General features: G+C 37.5%; 1 protein-coding gene across 1 annotated transcript in view; it reads right to left on the bottom strand.

Moving 5' to 3' along the window:
- The window catches only part of FRAS1 (Fraser extracellular matrix complex subunit 1), a 467,548-nt gene that overhangs the window by 139,640 nt on the left and 303,055 nt on the right, over positions 1-24,853 (bottom strand). Inside the window, exons 27-30 of the mRNA XM_021669641.2 lie at positions 22,595-22,865; positions 18,646-18,730; positions 15,096-15,422; positions 1,000-1,153 (exon numbers count right to left, since the gene is read on the bottom strand). Coding sequence (XP_021525316.2) covers positions 1,000-1,153; positions 15,096-15,422; positions 18,646-18,730; positions 22,595-22,865 — 837 coding nt within the window. The remainder of the gene's footprint in view (positions 1-999; positions 1,154-15,095; positions 15,423-18,645; positions 18,731-22,594; positions 22,866-24,853) is intronic.

Here is a 24,853-nt window from a genome sequence, read left to right as displayed (position 1 = left end):
GACAGTAAGTTCCATACCCCCAGGTTATTGAGACATGCACAACCCCTTTTGGAGAAACTATGCTATTAGTTCATGCAATGACTGGCTTTCAGTGCCTTCTTTGTTGCTGGCACCCAGAGATTTGTCTCTATCCTTGGGAAGTCAGCTATGAACACCTTATAATTCTTGTTATATTTTATCCAGCATTTCTGGGTGATGATAATGGTAAATTTCTCAGGTTTTCATACTTGGCTATCTTGCTGGAAGTAGAAGTAACGCTGGGGAACACTGAAAAATGTTTTCATGTATTTTTTTTGTCTCATCAAGAAGAAGTCTAGTGATAGTCTAAAAGACATATAAGGTGGAGTTTGAGAGCCTGACCTTTAAAATTAAACTGACATATATTAGCTAAGTGACTTTCAGGAAGCTACTTTACCCCAGGTTTTTACCTGTAAAATGAAGTTGATTTAAAACTTAAATTTTAGGTGTTATATTTAATGTGTTTATAAAATTTATTACACTATCTAATAATGTGTACAGTGTGACAGCTATCATAATTATCGTTTGTTTGTTTTTTTTGTTTTTTTTTTTTGAGACGGAGTTTCGCTCTTGTTACCCAGTCTGGAGTGCAACGGCGCGATCTCGGCTCACCGCAGCCTCCGCCTCCTGGGTTCAGGCAATTCTCCTGCCTCAGCCTCCTGAGTAGCTGGGATTACAGGCACGCACCACCATGCCCAGCTAATTTTTTGTATTTTTAGTAGAGACGGGGTTTCACCATGTTGACCAGGATGGTCTCGATCTCTTGACCTTGTGATCCACCCGCCTCGGCCTCCCAAAGTGCTGGGATTACAGGCGTGAGCCACCACGCCCGGCCATAATTATCGTTTTTAAAGGAGATTTGTAAGGTATTAGAAAGCTCAGTTCATTGGAATTGCAACCTTGCCGCTTGATACTCTCCAATAGCAAACCTTAGACTGCTGAATGCAATGATGACACCCTGCCAAAGGAAAAACTAGTTACCAAATTGGGGGTGGTCTCGTGTAATCTTGTAGATGATTTCTTCAGCACTGGCACCAGGAGCCTCAGCCTGTAAGATTCTATTGGTAATCTGCAGCATGCCCCCTTCTGGAACCCACACCATCGAATTAGCCACAAGCTGAAGACCTCTATCATTCTGAAATAAAAACAAAATGCAGAATTAGGTCCAAGCAAAATAAGAAAATATCAGTTCTTAAACACATAAGTTATCCAGTTTGGTTGTTGTTAAAGATCATCTAATAAGGGAGAGATTGATTCACAGCTTTAGAGTCACTCTATAGACTTTGTATTATATGCAGACATACGCACATTTATCTATATATTTATACATGTATATATCCTGCTTTTTCTTTCAGTTTATCATGAACAACTTATTTAGAAAGACTGTCTCTCCATTTCTTTCTTTCATCTGTCCATCTACCTGTCTTTCTATCCTCTCCAGCCACCCATATTTAAGAATTATTCATTAAGCACCTATTATATGCCAGCTCCATTGCTAGAGGCCTGGTATATACAAGATGTCTACAGCAAAACCTCAACGTCAGAACTTACAGTCTAGTGGGAAAGACAGACACATAAATAACTAGGATGCTTCACAAGTAATGCTCTATAAGAAGCTTGAATAGGGAGTGGTGGGAAAATAGAGGAAGGAAGCCTCAGGAAGATTTTCCTAAGAAAAATAATTTTATTCTCAAATAACAAAAAAATGGGATTTCTAAGTAGAGAAATGGTGAAACATATTCCAGACAGTGGGCCTAGCTTAAGTGAAAGCAAAGATGTGAGACAATGCACTATATATATTATTAAATGTCCAAGTGTCTGGGTCCAGAAGGACCCAGGGACCCAGGTAGAGGAGTGTGTAAAAAGTGACACTGACTAATGGAAGGTTAGTAGAAGACAGAAGCTACGCTAAACATCTCAATTCATCTCATCAGCACTGGAAAGTCAACACGAGTCTCCAGGGAAGAAAATAGGATGATCAGATCTAGGTTTTAGAAAGATAGGCTCCAATGGCAGGAGATGGAAGTGACTAGCACTGAGATAAATCTAGAGCAGAAGATACCATTTAATGGCTCAAGGGAGAGAAAATGAGAGCCTATAAGAGAGTAATTGCAGGGGCAAATACAATGGCAATTCATTGTAGACAGAAATAGATTCTAGAAGCATCACAGAAGCAGAACTGACAGGACCTGATGGCCAATAGAAGGTGAAGCAACAACAGTTAGGTGCAGCTGTCTGGAAGGAATAATCTATTTAGCACTTCTGAGAAGGTAATCATTTCAATTGCCAAAGCTAACATCATTAAAAATGTTGCCATTCCTGCTTTGCAAGGCACACACCCTCTTCCAAAGCCTCATAATTGACATTTTGCACAGAACAAGATGAGGGAGGCTGCCAGTGTTCAGTTTTCAGTTTGTTTTCATACTTCAAAAATTAACAGGTCTGATATTTTGAAATAGGATATTTTAGAAGGGATGGTTTTCTAAATTATTATTACTTTCAAATATGCCAATAAACAGAACAGAGAAAACACCAGTCCCAGGAGAAGAATATTTTGAAGAGAAAACAATGAGTATTCTTTTGCTCACTTGGCACTTGAGCATCTCCCCTCTCAGGAGGCAGTGATGGCTACTGTCATCATATATACACCAGGAAGCTGAGTCAAACAGTGCCCATGAGAACAGCAGCAAAGGCACTTTCTATCCAAATTGGTGCTTGGGGCAAGATCCCAGAGAATATTCTTCTTTCTCAATTGACATAGCATATTATTTATAAAACATCAAAAATGTATTAAAAGCTTTGTATGTAATCCACTAGAATTCTGAGGGAAAAGGCTCTATTAACTCCAGCAGTCTTATATGCATACTGTGAAATACTTGTGTCCAGGTTTCTTAATTGTTAGAAATCTTTCTAACAGCAGAAGCCTACTCAACTTTGATTTTGGTTTTAGAGACCAGTCATATGCCAACAACCACATTCTTAGGCTGAGTAGGCAATGTGGTTTTTCAGATTCTAAGCAAGTAAGCAGTGTGACCCAAATGCATGTTCCCCGAAGGCTTTCCCACTATATCTCCACCTTGGCTATACTTATTAATACGATTCTCTATAATTCCTGTGTGAGTGTAACTTTTTAGACAGTACACCTTGTGACTCAGTGTGCAGAGACTAGTAGCAGCTGGAAGCTCATTAAAATGTTCAGTATCTCAGGTCTCATCACGATTGTCTGAATCAGAATCTGCACTTTGTGCAGACATATTAAAGCATGAAAAGCATGGTCCAAGGTAGAGATTGCAATGGTTCTAGAGTGGTTCTCCTGAAGGTTCACAGCTGGGCCTTTTAGAATATTTATGTCTATAACAGGGTAATACATATGCCTCCATTTCTGAATGATTTTTTTGCAGTACATAAGGAGAAAGAGATAATACTAAGAAAAAAAAAGTATAATTCTTGGAAATCAGCAAGATGGCAGAATAAGAGATTCCAGCTCTAAATCCCCCAGAGAACACTAATTTTCACAACCACCTGCAAATGACGATGCCTTCATAGGAGCCTGGGGTCTAGCTGAAAGTTTCCAGGACCCCAACGGAGTAAAAGAAAAAGAAATAGATGGCAATGAAACAAAGAAAAATAGTTTCATTTTAACCTAATACCCTCCTCTAAGTAGGCACAACTCAAGGCTAAGAGAGACCCCTTCAGCCCACAATTTCTCCTACAGAGGACAGTAAGATTGAAGTGAGTGCCCAGATTCCCCAGTCTCGTGAGATCCTCCCTGAGATCCACTTCTGTCTCACCCCATCCAGAACACTGAGGGGACTAATATGTCTCCTCAGCTGTCTGGGGACAGCAAGGAGCAGGGAATAGAGGCAGAGGCTTACAGCAACCACTGTGTAGATTTCAACAAACAGCTGCAGATTCTACCAACTGGCTAATGGGCTCCACCAAGAGCCATGCTCACAAACCCTGTAAGATACCTCACCTGCAGATACACAAATGAGCTAACAAGTACCCCAAGACTCCATGCACCCCCTCCCATAGCCAGCACCCCATACTCCCGTGAAGGGAGTACATACAGTCTCTTCAGATGGTGCATATGAGCCCATGTAGACAGCAAACACACACATCAACAGTTGCCTGACTCTGCTAAACTGTGTAGAAGACATGCAACCTTGAATATTTCAGGAAACTGACATGAGGAAAATAAACAAAGGCTCTCAGCACCCTGCTTGATGGTGCAGGATCAAAAGAAGGCATACAATCATAAGACTTCCCCTAAAGGGGGAACAAGAGGAGTGAAACAGGCACACCCAGAGAAAATTTTGAGAAAAGCTCAAATCTTTAGTTTGGCTGACTAGTGAAGGTCTTTCTCTCCTGAGGTCAGGCAGTAAAGACTGGAGTAAGTGACCACTTTTTCAAATGCAAACACAGCAATGCAAGCCTTCAAAGAACATATAAAAGAAACTACAAAAACGTGATACCACCAAAGGAATAAAATAAAGCTCCAGTGACTGACCCCAAAGAAATGAAAATTTATGAATTGCCTGACAAAAAATTCAAAATAATCATCTTAAAGAAGCACAGTGGACATCTTAAAGAAGTACAACAATCTTAAGTAGATTACTAAACATAGTCAAGAAAACAACACATAAAACTAAAGTTTTGACAAAGATAGAAAACATAAAAAGAACAAATCAAATTCCAGAGCTGAAGAATGTAATGACTGAACTGAAAAATTCAATAGAACACTTCAATAGCAAACTCCATCAAAAAGAGGAATGAATCCATAAACTCAAAGATCATTAGAAACTATCCAGTCAGAGGAATAATAACAACAAAAATAAAAAAGAATGAACAAAGCTTACAGAACTTATGGGACACCATCAAATAAACCAACATAACCTATTAAGGAAATTCCAAATTAAGCTGAGAAAGACAAAAGGGCAAAAAAACTTATTTAAAGAAATAATGACAGAAAACTTTCCAAATCTGTAAAGGGAAAGAAGCATTCAGATCCATGAAGGCCAGAGAACTCCAAATAGATTGAATGTAAAGAAGTCATCACCAAGACAAATTATCATCAGCCAAATTCTACCAGAGGTGCAAAAAGGGGCTAGTACCATTCCTTCTAAAACTATTCCAAACATTAGAAAAAGAAAGACTCCTCCCTAACTCATTTTATGAGGCAAGCATCATCCTGATATCAAAACCTGGCAGAGACACAACAAAAAAAGAATATTTCAGGTCAATATCCCTGACAAACATCAATGAGAAAATGCTCGATAAAATACTGGCAAACTGAATCTAGCAACATATCAAAAACTTACCCACAATGATCAAGTTGGCTTCATCCCTAAGATGCAAGGCTGGTTCAAAATACACAAATCAATAAATGTAATCCATCACATAAACAGAACCAATGACAAAAACCACATGATTATCTCAATAGATGCAGAAAAGGCCTTTGATAAAATTCAACACCCCTTCATGCTAAAAACTCTCAAGAAACTAGCTATTGATGGAATGTATCTCAAAATAACAAGAGCTATGACAAACCCACAACCAATATCATACTGAATGGGCAAAAGCTGGAAGCATTCCCTTTGAAAACCAGCACAAGACAAGGATGCCCTCTCTCACCACTCTTATTCAACACAGTACTGAAAGTTCTGCCCAGGACTATCAGGCAAGAGAAATAAATAAATGGTATTCAAATAAAAAGAGAGGAAGTCAAATTGTCTCTGTTTGCAGATGACATGATTGTATATTCAGAAAACCCCATTTTCTCAGCCCCAAATCTCCTTGAGCTGATAAGCAACTTCAGCAAAGTCTCAGGATACAAAATCAATATGCAGAAATCATAAGCATTCCTACACACCAATAATAGACAGAGAACCAAATCATGAGTGAACTTCCATTCACAATTGCTGCAAAGAGAATGAAATACCTAGAAATACAACTAACAAGGGATGTGAAGGACCTCTTCAAGGAGAATTACAAACCACTGCTCAACAAAATAAGAGAGGACACAAATGGAAAAACATTCCATGCTCATGGGTAGGAAGAATCAGTACTGTGAAAATGGCCATACTGCCCAAAGTAATTTATAGATTCAATGCTATGCCCATTAAGCTACCATTGACTTTCTTCACGGAATTAAAAAAAAACTACTTTAGATTTCATATGGAACCAAATAAGAGCCCATATAGCCAAGACAATCCTAAGCAAAAAGAACAAAGCTGGAGGCATCGCGCTACCTGACTTTAAACTACACTACAAGGCTACAGTAACAGAAACAGCATGGTACTTGTACAAAAACAGATATATAGACCAATGGAACAGAAGAGAGGCCTCAGAAATAATGCCATTTATCTACAACCATCTGATCTTTGACAAACCTGACAAAAACAAGCAAAGGGGAAAGGATTCTTATTTAATCAACAGTGTTGAGAAAAATAGCTAGCCATATGCGGAAAACTGAAACTGGACCTCTTCCTTACACCTTATACAAAAATTAACTCAAGATGAATTAAAGACTTAAACATAAGACGCGAAACCATAAAACCCCTAGAAGAAAACCTAGGAACTACTATTCAGGACATAGGCATGGGCAAAGACTTCATGACTAAAACATCAAAAGCAATGGCAACAAAAAACAAAATTGAGAAATGGGAACTAATTAAACTAAAGAGCTTCTGCACAGCAAAATTCTCAAAAGTTAATCACAAATAATTTTGAAAGCTGCAAGAGAAAAGTGACTTGTCACATATAAGGGATTTTTATAAGACTATCAGTAGATTACTCAGCAGAAACCTTGTAGTTTTCTGACGGAATGAGATGATATATTCAAAACACTTAAAGAAAAAACTGCCAATCAAGAATAATTTACCAGGCAAAGCTGTCATTCAGAAATGAAGGAGAGGGAAGGCCTTTCCCAGACAAAGGCTGGGGGAGTTTGTAACCACCAGAGTCCTGTCTTATAAGAAATGCTAAAGGAAATTCTTCAAGTTGAAATGAAAGGACACTAATTAGCAACGTGAAAACACATAAAAGTATAAAACCCACTGGAAAAACTAAGAATATAATCAAACGGAGAATAATACTGTAATGGTGATATGTAAATCAGTTTTAACTCTAGTATATAAGTTAGAAGAAAAAAGTATTAAAAGTTAATGTAACTACAAATTTTTTAAATGGATACATGATATAAAAAGATATAAATTGTGACATCAGTAACATAAAATGGTGAGGATCAGGGAGAAGTATATAGTTTTGTATGCAATTGGAGGTAAGTTAGTCATCTTAAAATGGACTATTGTAAGATATTTTATGTAATCCTCATGGTAATCATGAAGAAAAACCTGCAGTAGATACACAAAAAATAAAGAGAAATCAAAACAAAACATACCACTACAAAAAAAAAATCATCAAATAACAAAGGCAAACAGCAAGAGAGAGAAAGGAAGAGAGGAACTACAAAGCAGTCAGAAAATGACAAAATGGCAATAGGTAAGTCCTTACCTATCAACAATTAAATGTAAATGGATTAAATTCTCCAATCAAAAAACATAGAGTGGCTCAATGGACAGAAAGCAAGATCCAACTATAAACTGCCTATAAAGAGATTCACTTTAACTTTAGGGATATACATAGGCTGAAAGTGAAGGGATGGAAAAAAACATACTACGCAAATGAAAACCAAACTAGAACAGAGATGCCTATATTTGTATCAGGCAAAATAGCTTTGAAGTAAAAAAACATCGCAAAAGACAAAGAAAGTATATAATGATAAAGAGGTCAAGCCATCTAGCAGATATAATAATTATAAATATATATGTATATAACATTAGCACACCTAGATATATAAAGCAAATATTAACAGAACAAATGAAGAAATAAAGAGCAATACACTAATGGTATGGGTTTTCAATACCCTGCTTTCAACAATAGAGAGATCATCCAGATAGAAAATCAATAAAGAAATAGAGGACTTGAATAGCACCATGGAACAAATAGACCTAACAGACATATATAGAATGTAACATACAACAGCAGCAGAATTTATATTCTTCTGAAGCGTATATGGAACAGATGTCTAACACAGGTTAGAACAAATGTTAAGCCACAAAAGATGTCTTATAAAGTTTAAGAAGACTGAAATCATACCAAGTATCTTATTTGGCAGTCCTAGCCAGAGGAATTAGGCAAGAGAAAGAAACAAAATATATCCAAATTGGAAAAGAAGAAGTTAAATCGTCTGTATTTACAGATACCATGATCCTATATATAAAGAGAAATCTAAAGATTCCACCAAAAGGCTGTTAGGACTAATAAACACATTCAGTAAAATAAAACCAACATGCAAAATCGGTTGTGTTTCCATATACTAGCAATAAATTCTTTGAAAAAGAAATTAAAGAAAATAATTTTATTTATAATAGCATCAAAAGAATAACATAATTTGAAATAAATTTAACCAAGAAGGTGAAAGATATGCCATTGAAAACTACAAAATACTGGTGAAATAAATTGAATAAGACACAAATAAATGCAAAGATATCCCATGTTTATGAATTGAAAGAATTAATTTTATTAAAATGTCCATACAACTCAAAGCAATCCACAGTTTTCATGCCATTCCTGTCAAAATTCCAATGGCATTTTACACAGAAACAGAAAAACAAATCCTAAAATTCATATGGAACCACAAAAGTCCCCAAATAGCCAAAGCAATCTTGAGCAAGAAGAACAAAGCTGGTGGCCTCAGGCTTTTTAACTCCAAACTACATTACAATGTTACAGTAATTAAAACATTATGGTAGTGGAATAAGAACAAATACATAGACCAGTGGAACAAAATAAAGAGCCCAGAAGTAAATCCACACATTTATGATCAACTAATCTTCAACAAGAGTGCAAAGACTATAATAAAAGGAAAGGAGAAAAGAATAGTCTCTTCAATAAATAGTGTTGGGATTGGATACCCTCATGCAAAGAAATGAAATTACACCATACACAAAAACAAACTCAAAATGGATTATAGGCTTAAACAGAAAACCTGAAACTGTAAAAGACCTAGAAGAAAACACAGGAGAATAGCTCCTTGATATAGGTCTTGGCAACTTTTTTTGGATATAGCACTAAAAGCATGGGAAATAAAAGCAAAAATAAGTGGGATTATGTCAAACTAAAAAGCATCTGCACACAAGGGAAACAATCAACAAAATGAAAAGGCAACCTATGGAATGGGAGAAAATAAGTGTAAAACCAACATCTGCTAAGAGGTTAATATCCACCATACATAAGAACCTCCTACAACTCAAAAGCAAAAAAATTCAAATAATTAAAAAATAGGCATTTCTCCAAAGAAGACATATAATGGCTAACAAGTATATGAAAAGCATAAATAATCATGAGGAAAAGGCAAAGCAAAATTACCTCACATTTGTCAGGATGGCTATTTTTTAAAAAAGTAAATGTTAGGATTTGGAGAAAAGGGAATCCTGGTACACTGGTGGAAGGAAAATAAATTCGTACAGCCACTAGGCAGGCTCCTCAAAAACTTAAAAAACAAACTACCATATGATCTGCAATCACACTTCTGGATATACATCCAAAGGAAATGAAATCAATATGTTGAAGAGATATCTGCACTTCCACATTCGTTGTAGTATTATTCACAGTAGACAGGATACAGAATCAACCTAAATGTCAATCAATGGATAAATGGATATACAATGGAATATTATTCAGACTTAAAAATGAGGGGAATCCTGCTATTTGCAACAACATGGAAGAAACTGGTATATATAAAATGTGCTAAGAGAGTAGATCTTATGTTACCACAGAAATAAGCAAATAAATAAATAAAATCAGTAAACAAGACAGGAGAAAACTTTATGAGGTTAGGAATATGTCTAAGACCTGGATAGTGGTGATGGTTGCATGCCTATATACTTATCCTCAAACTGAAGTTATATACATTAAATATGTAGAGCTTTTTACATGTCAGTCATTCCTCAGTAAAATGGTTTGTTTTTGTTTTTCCTTTTTTGTTTGTTTGTTTGTTTTTAAAAAAGAAGCAGCAGCATGAATCTTCCTACTCATCATGATGTTCATATCTGTTTCTTATTATTGTTTTCTTTTGGAGAGGGTTCAGGGAAGATTCAAGAAGAGATGGATAGAAGAGTATATATCATCTGTTCTACATTTAAGGTGTCCAAAAAGCCAAATTTTAACTTTATTTCCCCAATGGTTCTGACATTTTAGAATTTTCTTTATCTCTTCATATTTTTTTTCTGCACATGGTATATATATATCCCTGCCAGCTCAAGAAATTAGTTATATTATCAGCTGAATAATCTGCCCAGTAATATTTTATAGATCCTCCAGAGGACTACATTAGCAGGCAATAAAATCCCAACAAGTAAAACTGAGGGCATAATTAAAACAGTGCTTTAAATTAAATGGTTCTTCTAATTCATTTCATAGAACAATAGGCATGCAGAAATGGTAATAAACTTTAGCCATTACATATCATATTACAAATAAAAATATTAATGTTATAAACCAGAAATAATGGCATAAGCCTCCATCTTTTGGAGAAAAAAAAAATCTCACAAACAAAATGAAAACTTCCCCCAAAAATTAAAGGTTGAGTCATAAATGAAAAACGTTAGCTGAAATGATAATGTACTCTAACCCCAGGCCAAAATATTCAAGATAAAAGTTTTAAACCTCACTAAATAGAAGATGACTAACGTTGAATGTAACAGTGACCTTATAATTTTACATATTCTGTAAAAATATACCTTAATTTGCAAGGGCTCATTTATATTAAAATTAAAATTTAATCTCATAGTACACTGTGGAAAAGATCATGTGGGATGGGGTGCGGTGGTGAATTTAGCAGCATAAAGAAAGAGGGAAGGATAGTTGGACTGTTTCTGTTTGTCAATGTGTTTATGAGCCCCAGAAGCTTGCTATTTCAAGTCAAGAATATAGAACCTTTGTTCCATGCAGATTTAAACCAGTGTATATATATATTTAAGCAAACATTTTCTAATTATGCACCTTATAAGACACTGAATTGAACAAGCTAATCAAACCCACCAAAAGGTGAACCCCTCATATATGCCAAGGATTTAGTTATTTATGATATAGACTGTTACTCATAAGAAATAAACATTTTTATGCCATTGATATCTGTAATTCTCATAAATGTCATTATTATCAAACTAACTGTGTCCTTGCAAGACAACAAATGAGAGGTAGGCATTAATGACATTGAGGGAAAACACCACAGGGCTATTTATCTGTACATGGGCCTTACCACAGATAAACGGCCAGAGAGGATTCTCAGCAATAGAATTTTCCATCTACTTCCTAGCATGACAGTTGGGACTTTTGACATGAAAGCGTTACCCAGTTGAAGAAAATGCTGTTCAAAGAATAACGAAGAAGTTCAGAAAGATCATCATATGTATTGCCAGAGTGAAAAAAAAAGGCATGATTTCCAGAGGTATCTTAAGTAATGAAAAAGAGGGCAATTCCTTGAAACCCCAGCAGTAGAGAGAAGCCCACTGATAAGTATGACATTTCCCTGTCCACATTTTAGCCCTTATTAGATGTCATATTGCTTTAGAATCATATCTGTAGCAGGTTTGGGTTTAGTAATCCCCCCAATTAATGAAAGCGTGTTCAGCAGAGCATTTTTTATTACTTTTTAATCTGTTTTATTTCTTTTGCCTCCTTCCCCCAACAGAGCATGTTTCAACATCAGTCCTGGTTATATTTTCTCCTCAGGAACTCAGTATAAGTCTGGAGGTGGCAGTCAAGTTTATTCACCTACAGGCCAAAGATAAAAACATAAGTTTGGGGGAAGTGATGTAGAACTTTAAAAACAAGGGTTGAACTGACAGCTCCTCTACTCAGTCCCAAATGGGCTACCACAGAAGTGCCCTAAGGGCTTCTCGTCTGATGCAAAAGATGGATTGGAAGGCAGAAACACAGGCACCAGCCTCACTCAAGCCACTGCATCCATCCATTATCCATCAATCCAAAAAAAAAAAAAAGTACTAAACTCCTACAACGTGCTCTGCTCAAGAGAGTAAGACTGAAATAATCCCTGTTCACACATAGCTTCCTTTTTCGATCCCTTCCTAGTTACCTTGACAGGTTGCATTTTCTGTTGAATAATATTAGGATTAATTTGTAATTCAGTCACTAGGAATTAAACACAAGACACTTGGCCATTCCATTTAAACCATCAGCTAGACATCAGCCAATAATCAGCCTCACTTCAGATTTAATAACTAGGCGGCCACAGGGTAAGATCTTACATGCCCATCCTCAATAGTGGCTGTTAGAATGAAAACAGTCATGTCTGACAATGCATCTACAAGAAGCCATAAAAGTTGAGGAGGTTTTTCTTCTTGGGCCCAGAAGACTTAATGGTTATAAATACTCTCACTTGTAACAAGATGCAGTGATTTCAGAGGAAAGATAACAGAAGGCTTGGGGCCCAGCTTGGATAGAACATTGAGAAAATGTCTAAATTACTGTCTCCATTCTATCCATTAAGGGGATAAGAATATATATGACCAACATGCTGAAAAATACTAGCTAGAATGAAAAGTCTCATGGTTAAGTGTAGGAGGCAGACACACTTGAGATGAGATCATAGTTCCAGCACTAAGCACCTTTATGAAAATGAATGTTTTTCAACCTCTTTGTGCTTCCGTTTCCTCTTTTGGATAATTAGAGATAATAACTGTGCAAACATCACAGAGTGATCGTGAGATCAAATGGAACAATTCCCATCCAAGCTTTAGTGTCTAATATCAAAAACAAAACCAAAAAACTTCTACTCATAATGGAACTTCCATTAGAAAAATTAAGGTCCCATAGCCTCTATTCTAACCTCCTTCACCAAGACATTATAAAGATCAGCAGAAGAGATAAGAAAATAAGAGATAATGAAAAAAAAAATTGAATTCCTAAAAGGAAAAATAGCACATATTTGTATAAGATTGCCAATATTTCTGTCAAATGTATTATTAGTACTTCCTGATGAATGCTGAGGCTCCGGTCACAGTTTTCATTATTCCAATCCATGGGCAGGTAACCACAGTAGTATAGGAGAGAGGGATGAAAAGGGGCACAGGGCAGAACTTAAACTCACTTTTCAGGAATCACAGACAGACACAGCAAATACCTACATGACTCACAAGTCACAAAGATTCCAAACCTCTGTGCCTTGTGGTTTATTTATGAATTAAATTTTCATTTTGGTTTTGTTTGGGTAGTCAAAGCAGCTAAAATCCTAGAAATGCCCTTCCATCTTGAGCCATTCCACACAAAATGATTGTACAATACACTGAACTGAGCTCCAAACATGGAGGTGGAAGCCACAATAGGAAAGGCAGCGGCTAGGGTGGCACTGAAATCCTCTAACAACCTTTGGAAAGAAACCAAGAAGGAAGAAAAGAAAACTTCTTTGTCTGTCTAGACTTCATCTCTCCAGAACTATCATCTCCCAGGGCAACTGCAAGAGTGTGATAATTAGGATGAGCTACAAGGTGGCTATCTGCCAACCCCATCTCATCATCAGCCTTCACTCGCTCCCATCTTTCTCATGCCACCTTCGGTGCTTTCAGCAGCTGCAAATAACAAGACAGGAAACTGAGAAATTACCTAGCAGACCATGTTAGATTCAGCTGTTCACCTTCACAGGATCAATCAGATCAATCGCAGATTTTGAGTGATCACTGATGAGAAAGTGACAAGTGGTTTTAAGCTGTCCTCAGCAAATCAGTCTCTCTAGCTAACCATTAATGACACTTCAGTAAGCAGTGATATTTGAAATAAAACGTTTAAGAATTATATTTCCCAATATACCACCATGAGAAGGAGCCATTCTTGATGCAATTGAGAAAAGGGCATTCAATCAAATATTGTCTAGTTTTGAAAATGTTTTTCAGGTCTCTTTGGTCTAGCAATGGATCAATCCAGTATTTCCTAAAGTGTGAAAACCATCTCATTTTCAGTATCCAAGAACATTTTTGGTAGCATATGGGCAAAATGTTGTAGAATGGTTATGTATTAATTTTAATATTTTAGAAAAAAGTATAATTCTACATTAAGCCCATGATTTAATAAGTATTATTTATTAGAATGAGGCCACAATAAAAAGTAAGTTGATACAAAGAAAAATATTAAGTAAATAATAGTACAGGTACTTGTGGATATGGTGAAAACATAAAAAGGTGGCTTGTCAATGACTCAGGCTGAGCAACTATGCTATTTATTTATTTATTTAATTTTGAGATATGGTCTTGCTCTGTCATCCAGGCTCGAGTGCAGTAGTGTGATCATGGCTCACCACAACCTCAACCTTCTGGGTTAAAGTGATCCTCCCACCTCAGCCTCCTGAATAGCTGGGACTACAGGTGCATGCCATCGCACCCGGCTAATTTAAAAAAAAAACTTTCACAGAGACAAGATTTATTTATGTTGCTCAGGCTGAACTCCTGAGCTTAAGTGATCCTCTTACCTCAACTTCCCAAAGTGCTGAGATTACAGGCGTGAACCACTGCACCTGACCCAATACTGTTTATTGGCTCCTATTCCCTAGGGCAAAGATCCCTAGGATTACCAAAAGAGTTTGCTCATTCTACTTTAGTTGAGCTAACAGAATGGCTGAACTCAACATTTTTGATTCATTCGGATTATCTGACTATGAACTTCACATTTCATGAGCTGTTTTTGAAGGGCAGATTAAAACAGGAAGACCTTGATTCTTATAGTTACGCTCAGGCAGGAGACAAAAGGATTAGTGGATAATAACAAGTTCTTACGGTGGTATCTCGACAAGAAAGGCTCAAAAGTGTCCCAATTTGTAGAGAACATGGGGACAGTTCTTCCAGATCAACGGTGCTCCTAACAAGATACATAGTGCCCTCTATATAATAGGTTATATTTGAATAAATGAATGACTACCCATATCTTTGTATCATAAAATAATATCAGCAGAAGTTCACATCTAGGTGCAAGAAAACTCTCACTGTAGGAATGACACCTACCTGAGGCACAGTCTTCACGTGGAACAGTATATTACGGAAGGAGTGTCCATCATTGGCCTGCAAGACTGTAACATCGGAGGCACTGTCAGAGCCATCATGAGCATAGTGGAGAAGGCCTCTAGAGAGTTCATCCAATTGGAATTGATGGATAGGGGCTGCTGGGGACTGAAGTGTTTGGAGCAATTGGCCATGAAGTGGAGGATCGATTACTTCAACGACCACATCCTGTGGGTTGTCATCATCTCGGATGTCAAGCAGCTGAGTGGTGATGGTTGCCCTCTCTCCTCCGCTAATGTGGAGAACCTCATTTCTCAGCACATAGGGGGCCTGTGGAGTTGAAGGGAAGGAGCAGAGTCAGTTAATAGGGAAAGAAAGGACAATCCAGTGGACTAAATACCTGACTGTTATGTCTATGCTTTTTGAGAAACTCCAGGTGTTCTAGCAAAGCACCAAACTTTTCCATGGCATTTGTCAGAGACATGGTCAGTCATAGTAACACAACAACTGACATTACTCCAAACCTCTGGGTTCTAGAGGTTTATCAAGCCCCCTCAAGACTTGAGAGTTGCTAGCTTCTAAATCTCTAATTTCTCTGCTATCCTGACTTACATTACATCCCAAGAGAGACTAATAAGAGGTATGGAATTTTTGGACTTGCCTTTGGGAGGACACACTTCACTCCAGGCCATGTCATAGTATACTGACTCAGAGGAGGCTACTTCTGCATCCTGAGCTCGTGCTATTTCTAGTCCTTCCCAGTAATTTTCTTCAGTTCTCTCATCCAATTCCTGATAGAGCCCCACCCCAACTCAGGTTACAAAGCCTGCCAAGATTATGGTCTAGGTGAATAAGACAACCAGCTGGCTAATTCATGTGACACTGCTAATTTATTATAGTAAAATTTAATGTGTTTTTCTTAGGTTTGTCAGATTACCTCCCACCAACTTGAGTAAGGAGATAAAATGTTCTTTCATAAAGATAAAAGCTAACGAACCACAACAGAGAAAAAAAAAAACTCAACCAAAAAAATTGAGGCCAGAAGCCAAAGAAAATATTATTTCAGTTTTCAAAAAATATCATTTGAAGTAGAACCATCTAGGACTTTTCACAACACACAGCCTTCTTTAATCCAAATGGTTTTCTTTTAAAACTACCCAAGCACCGTCCTGCCTCCTGGAAATTACAATCTCTATTAAAGAAATGTCTAATGCATCATTATCATAGTCACATAGTGGGAAACTAGATGATAGTTACTCTTCAGAATTCCCAAGTAAGAATTCTACAACTGTGATTCTATACATGGGAAGGAGTGATGCCCTCCTACTCTGAAAAAGGAAAAGTAAAAGATGATGTCAAAACCCACAAATGGAAAAGAACAAATTAACTTGCATGAGAAAATCTCAGGGAGGCTCAGGACCATATTGAAATATTGCAGAAATTTAAAGGAACAAAAATAAGTTAAAATTATTTTCTAATATTCCATTTTAAAGACTTAAAATGATAAAAGTTTCTCATATAATAAATAAAATTAAATGTGCCCTCCTTATTTACTCACTTGATTGTGGAAAAACAAACAAGCAACACCTGGGGAACCATGGGAACTCATCATGTCAGATTAGGAAGACTTGCCAATATCTACCTTTGGTCTTTCATTGGAGTAACTTTATTAGCCAAAACAAAAAGAAGAAAACAAAGCTTTTGACTGTAAGGACTGAGAAACCTCTAAAACAGCAAGCTGTAAGACTGGATGTAGCCCTCTGTCCTAAATTTACAGAGATCACCTGTTTTAGCTTTTTTTTTTTTTTTTTTTAGGTAGAGTCTCACTCAGTTGCCCAGGCTGGAGTGCAACGGCACGATCTCAGCTCACTGCAACCTCAGCCTCCCGGGTTCAAGAGATTCTCCTGCCTCAGCCTCCCAAGTAGCTGGGATTACAGGCCTACCACCATGCCCAGTTAATTTTTGTATTTTCAGTAGAGACGCAGTTTCACCATGTTGGTGAGTCTGGTCTCTCCTGACCTTGGGTGATCCACCAACCTTGGCCTTCCAAAGTGTTGCAATCACAGGCATAAGCCACTGAGCCCAGGCTGTTTTAGCTTTAATTAAAACAAAATTTTGCTCACCCATGAGATCAAATTAGGATCATTTTTGAATCATTAAACTCCAAGTTATTCCTGATTTGATAATACCATCAAGAAGAGGTGAACTGGGTTATTAATACCATTTTGCAGACACTTCTGGTTTAAGTCTATGTTGTTATTCATGATCCTTTCATCTTTGGACCAAAGATATAAAAACATCAGATTAAAAACAATAATCTATTGTCCTTCCTTGAATCATGAATAACATGATACTGAGATCTGGATATTTAGCTAGTCTTGGTTCCCCAGGAGGATATCCCACTCTTGCTTTTCATAACTTACGGATATACCTATTTCCCTATTCTTCGCACATTTCAGCTCTTCAATCCCTCAAGCCCAGTTCCCAGAGCAGTTACCACTATATGTATTCTGGACCCATAAGTACAACGTGACAGAGATGAGTGATAAGAGATGAGTTTCATAGTATGTAAGAGAGAAGTGAATGAAGAGCCATCACACTGAGCTTTAGAGCATCTACCAACTTCCTCATGTCTGTGTTTTGTTGATGGCCACACTGGCACCTCATTTAAGTAGATCCTTAATTATATTCTCTAACTGCTACAAATTTCACATACTAGAGAAAGATAAAACAAACTTCTTTACCTAAAAATAAAGACAGTAATTTTGTTTGTTTGTTTGTTTGTTTGTTTTGAGACAGGGTATCACTGTATTGTGCAGGCTGAGGCATGGTGGCATGATCATCATTTATTGCAGCTTCAACCTCCCTGAGCTCAAGTGATCCTCCAACCTCAGCGTCCCAAGTAGCTGGGACTACAGAAATGTATCAGCTGATTTTTTATGTTTGTTTGTTCATTTGTTTGTTTCGGTATAGATGGGGTTTTGTCACGTTGCCCAGGCTGGCCTCAAACTCCTGGGCCCAAGAAATCCACCTGCCTCAGCCTCCCAAAGTGCTGAGATTACAGGCATGAGCCACTGTACCCTGCAAATTATTCAGAAGGGCTGCTAGCAGATTCAGTATAGTAAAGTTAGGTGTCATAATGTAACAGTTAAGAACACTGCCTCTGTAGCCAGATTTACTGGGCACAAACATTGACTCCCTATTTATTAGCTATATTACCATAGACAAGTTACATAACCTTCTTGTGACTTTGTTTACTTGTCTGTAAGTTGGAGACAATAATACTCCATAATATTGGCATAAGGATTAACTGAGTAGCTTACATGAAACACTAAGACTGTACCATTAAGTACTAGAGAAGTATTAGTAATTTTGGTCGCTGTTTTTGTTATTACCCAAAAGTCCTAAAAATTACTCCAGTGGCATTTCACAAGGAAACCAAGACTAGACCAATTGCATGCAATCATTTCCACTAAATCCACAGGAAACCTGGGTTTTGTTCTTGAGAACTAGTAGGCATGTAAAATTATTAATTACTTGGCCATTTTATTACCTGTGTTGAAAATGCTTGTATGTTGATCAACTGTGGCTCAGAGAAGAACTGCTGGTCACTAATTTTCAGGAAAAAGTAACCTTTCCTAAAGAAGTCCCAAAGAAAGGAATGAGAAAATACAATCATTACATTAGACTTTAGACAGATAAGGCTTAAAAACATTTTCAGGTCATGTGTAGGTAAGAATTTGGATGAAACCACTACAGCAATATAATACTCATACTATAAAGAAAAGCTACCAGATAAAGATGAACATAGTAAGATTCAGGTAAAAATACTGTGTGTTCTTAAATATTTTATAACAATAATAATTACTATGTAACCATTTTGTTTCCTTTCTTTCTAAACTGAATAAAGAAAAGGCTGAAAAATTAGTTGTCAGGCCAAGGCAGATTAGTAATATATTGTAGCCTAATGGTTAAATTGAAGAATTGAAAGAAATCTTTTACAATCTCTGACCAGTTCTCTATGACTCCCTCTTCCTAACAAATGCTCTCCGTAACCCCTGCCCAATCCATGTGAGTGGGCCCCCAGTAACAAGGTTTGCAATGTCTGTATTACATGGCTGTTCGTCTCCCCTCACTCCCCACCACCCTACACATACTCATTGTGGACAGACTAGGGAAGGATGGCTGATTCCTGGCAATTTGCAACTGGCCTGAGAGCCAGCAGTCAGCCTCAGCATTTTACTATGAGACAACCAGAGGAGGAGTGAATGAACCCTATAAGCAAAGAGGCACATGGATGAGAGAAGAGTTGATTTCTGCTTCCCCTTCCCAGTCCTAGCTTCCAGACTGTTCTGGAGCACAACTGCTCTTAGTGCCTTTGAGGTCTGAGCCACCCCTGTAATGTTATAACAGTCTTTACATTTTTGTTCAATCAAATTCAAGTATACTTCCATTACTTGCAACTACAGAGTCCCAATTAATAGTAAAATAAAGCATTGTTCCAGCAGCTTCAGAGACTGGCAGAAGGGAAGGTAAGACTCACCCACCTTCAAATCCAACCAAGCACAGAACTCTGCTGGCTGGTAAGATGTGGGGCATAAAATGGCATTGCGGATATACTGAACACTGTTATTGGAAACTCAGTGCCACCAAAAATCACTTTCTGCATTATGGGGATTTTTGAATTCTAGTAAACTATAGGGACCATTGTTTTAAAAGTTCTTTAAGTTATTCTTGGAACTACTATTTATACATGAAAGAATGTGGATGGATCTCAAAAACATTATGGCAAAAGACAAAAACAAAAGGCTACATGTTTGATTCCAATCACCTAACAATTTTAAAAGCACAAAACTATAGCAGTAAAAACGGATCAGTGGTCATCAGTGACTGGGGGTAAAGGAGCAACTATAAAAAGGAGACTTTTGGGGTAATGGAACTATTTTACATATTGACTATGGTTGTGATCACAAGACTATAATACTGTATACTGTTATTAATATTTACAGAACACTACACCTCAAAATGGATTTTATTGAATGCAAACTATACCTCAATAAACCTGATTGGTTTTAAAAAAACTATTCTTGTCTTCCTTTCTCTTCTATCTTCCCTTCACTTTCTGTCCCCTCTCTATCCCATAAAATAAGGCATTATAAATACATTATTTATCATTTTTAAAAATTATTATTTTGTTTTATTAGATAATGCCTTATTTTATTAACTGATGGAAGTATTACCCCTGAACAAAGAAAAGGTGGTACTTCCAATCAAATAGGGGAAAATGATTTCTGGTGGCACTGAGGTTCCAATAACAGTGTTCAGTATATCAGCAATGCCATTTTATGCCAGTGACAGCAACTACACTTAACAGGTTGTCTTTACCTCCACAGGAGCATTCTAATTCCAAAGGAATCCAATCCTAAAGAGTCATGGTCAATGTCTTCATGGTTAAAAACAAAACAAAACACAAACTTACGTGGCAGGTTGTCCTTCTGTTTTGTATTATTCAGAGACTAATAATTTTATTTTTCATGGGTTTCTACCAACCTCATTTTACTATTCTTCTTATTCTTTCTTTTGTTAAAATTTTACTATACCTTTCATTCTTTCTTTTGTTAGATAAAGAAAATCCAGTATTAAAATGGGTATCCCAAAAAGAGAACTGTGAGGATTTCCTAAACTGCCACTCTGTCCCATTTCAGGGTACAAAGCTATGATTCCACAAGAAAACAGGTGATGAGAGGTTAAAGAAGATAAATAGACAAGAGAGTTGACCTTAGTTGTCTATGAAGCTTTATGCTTTTCATAAGTGACTTCAAGAAAAGTGACTACAAAGAGTTTTATAGATCTGTGTTTGTGTGTCTGTGTGATAGAAGTACTTAAGAATAGGCCAGGCGTGGCAGCTCACGCCTGTAATTGCGGCACTTTGGGAGGCCAAGGCAGGCAGATCATTTGAGGTCAGAGTTCAAGACCAGCCTGGCCAATGTAGCAAAACCCTGTCTTTTCCAAAATACAAAAATTAGCTGGGTATGGTGGCACATGCCTGTAGTCCCAGCTACTTAGGAAGTTGAGGCATGAGAAGTGCTTGAACCCAGGAGGCAGAGGTTGCAGTGAACCAAGATCGTGCCACTGTACTCCAGCATGTGTGACAGAGTAAGACTCTGTCTCAAATGATAATAATGATAATAACAATAATACTTATAGTAAAAATGAATGCAGAAGATACAGTAGGAATTTGAAGAGTCTATGGCATCAAACATCAGAGTTTTAAGCTCCATCTTTGTAGCAATACTTCTCTATGAAGTGACCTTTTGTCCTTTGAGGATGGAAGTGTGCCTATTGTTTCTAGGATATTAGGGAGGCAGAAATCATTGTGGCTAAAGGCATGGGTTGTGAAATCAGTCTTGGATTGGAGTCTCAGCTCTGCACACACATGTTGAGAGGTCTTGGGCAAGATAACCTATGCTCTCAAGACCTCAGTTTCCTCATCTGTAGACTAGGAACATGAGATACATAGTTCATGTAAAGTGCTTAACATGATGCCTGGCTCAAAGTTAGCACTCCATAAATGTTAGTTGTTCTTATTCCTATAATATGATCTTCCAAGGTCACTGGCATCGTCACCTCTGAATTACAATAGAGAAAGTGCCATCCACTTTTCTCCTCACCTATCTCCCAGCCCAAACGTCAAAAACAACCCACCCCCTCAAGGTTAGTTGACAGCAGAAAATACTCGCTGTGTCCTTATCACTGTTCCACGGGTTTCAACTCCTTGTTTATACACAGTCTGAATTATCTGCACTAATGAAGCAGAGCAGGGAGAAGGGTAATCCAAGAGGCTGATCTTTGGGGGGCACTCTCTGACTTTTTGCAGAGTAGATTTACTCTGCTAATTATATAGCTATATTTGCTTTGGTAGGTGTTAACATTCAATTGCATTCCTGAAGCATATGTCAGCTGGGGTGGGGAAGGCAGTCAGAAGTGTGCTAAGCATCAGGGGAACACTGGATCAGGCTTAAAAATTAACCACAATTAATCCCATAATGTGGATAATAAAAAGTTCACTGTGATACTAAGTTTCTTTCCAACTCTGAAATCTTAGAGACCATACAACACCTTGAAAAGCATGTGCTCCATCCTCTCTCTCCGCCACCCACTCCCAGTGTATTGCCTCAGTGTTTAGGAAGCAGCTGTAGCATCTAGGTATAGGACCACTTTGTTTCTGCTCTGCCAAAAATCTGGTACCAGGGATTTTTCTGTCGTATCAGAGAATTACCCATAATTATGGGAGAAAATGAAAATGTCTCTAACAGAAGCATGCTCTCTGAGCAATCATGGGGAAATGATGACAGGCAGCTGAGAGCATTTAGGCTTGTGGAGTATTGATTTTCCCCAGATGAAAAGGGTTAGCTATTGGGAAAGAGGCTGGGAGAGGGTGGAGGAGTGGAAAAGCAATGATGGAAAGCAGGCAGGAAGACAACAACAGAACACAGAGTCACCTGAGTTTTTCTTTGCTGTGCACAAAACGCACTTTCTTCTCGTTCACATCTTTCCAGCTAAAACGGCCAGCCTTGTCCAGCTGAACCTCCTTTCCATTTCTTGAGAGCACTAGCTGACCATTGGTAGGAGTGCTCACAAGATGAAACAGGAGATCTTCGACCCTACCCTCCTGGTCTTGGACATTCAGGAGGGAAAAATCCAGTGGCTTTATTGAACCAATTGGGAGGATCAGGGAACCATTCACATGAAGACTAGGGGTGTGTATTTTGCCTGGAAAACATATGAATCCAAAGGTCAAGCTTGGTACATTCACTAATTATGTCACTTTCCCCCTATTTTTATGTTTTTCAGACTACCTCCTTACAATTTCCAGAGAATAAACACAAAATAAGAAACAGAGTTGATTTCACTGCATTAACAGTGTGCTGGAGTTTACAGTATTATACTGTTACAGAAGAGTGTCAGCTCACTCTAAGGCACTTCAGTATTCCTGAGGAATACACATTATTTCTCTTTGCCTCCCAAGGGGAGGTCCTGAGGTGTAAGTCACTGCTCCTGTTCTTTGACATAGGTTTCATACAGAAAACATGGAGCCTGGAAACCACGCCAATGGCTGGAGTAGGCCATTCCCAATTCCATGCCAGAACTAAAAGCTAATGGCTACTTTCTTCTTGTAAAGAAGTTTAGATGAGATAACAATTCCTAATTCCAAACCAGTACCTATCTTTATGACTGCAGCTGCCACACACCGCTCTCACTTCCTGCTGAGCTCTGGCTCTGACTCAGATATGTTCCCCTCTTACAGGCAGCTCCAGCTTTCCTTTCAGCTGTCCATCATGTGCCCACCTTTTTTTAAATTTTAAATAAGCTTTTAATGTTCTTAATTCGGAGCTGCACAGATGAGATTCTGGACTATGATATACAATAAGTCCTCCAGTGGTTGCCACCCTGGATGCACATGCGAAGAACACAGGACTTCAGTGTAATCATTACACTATAAAACTCTTAGAAGAAAACATAGGAGTACATTTTTAAGATTTTGAATTAGACAATGCTTTCTTAAATAAGACACAAAAAGCACATGTGACAAAAGAAAAAATAAATGGACATTATCAAAATGTAACTTTTGTATTCAAAGGGCACCTGTGAGAAAGTGAAAAGACAATCCACAGAATGGGAGTAAACATGTAAATCATATATCTGCAAAGGGACTTGTATCAAGAATATATAAAGAACTATCACTCAAAGATAGAAAGTGAATAACCCAATTTTTAAAATGGGCGAAGAATTTGAATGACCATTTCTTCAAAGAAGATATGCAAAAGGCCAATAAGCACACGAGCAGGTGCAAAATCATAGCCACAATAAGATATCACTTCGCTTCCACTAGGAAATAAAATAAAAATTGTTAGGGTATAGAGAAATCAAAACCTCATAGATTGCTGATGGGAGTGTAAGATGGTGTAGTCACTTGGGAAAACAGTTGGACAGTTTCTCAATTAAATACAGTTACCACAGGATGCAGCAATTCCACTCCTATGTATATAAACCCAAGAGAATTGAAAATGTTTGTTCACATAAAAACTTGTACACAAATGTTCATAGCAGCATTACTCATAATAATCAAAAAGTGAAATCAACTCAAATGTGCACTCATTGTTTAATGGATAAAGAAAATGTGGTATGTCATAAAATGTAGCATTACTCATCTATAAAAGAAAAAGGAATGATGTGCTGATTCTTGATATCATATGGATGAACCTCAAAAATATTATGCTAAGTAAAAGCAGCCAGACATAAAAGGCCACATACTGTAAGTTCCATTTATGTGAAATGTCTAGAATAGGCAAATACCTGGAGACAGAAGTAGATTAGTGGCTGCCAGGGACTGGGTTGAGATAGGAATGGGGAGAAATGGCTAATATTATGGGGTTTCCTTTTAGGGTGATGAAAATGTTTTGGAATTAAATAGTTGGGATAGTTATACAACTTTGTAAATACCTTAAAAACCACTGAATTGTATACTTTAAAGCATGAATTTTATGGTATGTTAATTATATTTTAATAATAAGAAGAATCATATAGGTATCTTTTAAAACAATACTGACAGCTGGGCTCCACTGCCAGAGCTTCTGACTTGGATGTTCTGGGGTAGGACCTCGGGATTATAAAATTGGATTCCCCAATTTTATAAACTCCACAGGTAATCCTAGTGAGCTGCTGGTTTTGAGAACCACAGTCCTATCCTGATGCATCTG

The sequence above is a fragment of the Aotus nancymaae genome, unplaced genomic scaffold (genome assembly GCF_030222135.1).
Source record: "Aotus nancymaae isolate 86718 unplaced genomic scaffold, 86718_ANA_hifiasm-v0.15.2.pri h1tg000006l, whole genome shotgun sequence".
NCBI classification, from domain to species: Eukaryota; Metazoa; Chordata; class Mammalia; order Primates; family Aotidae; genus Aotus; species Aotus nancymaae.
Note: the sequence above shows the minus strand (reverse complement) of the source record. Positions and strands in the feature narration are given on the sequence as shown.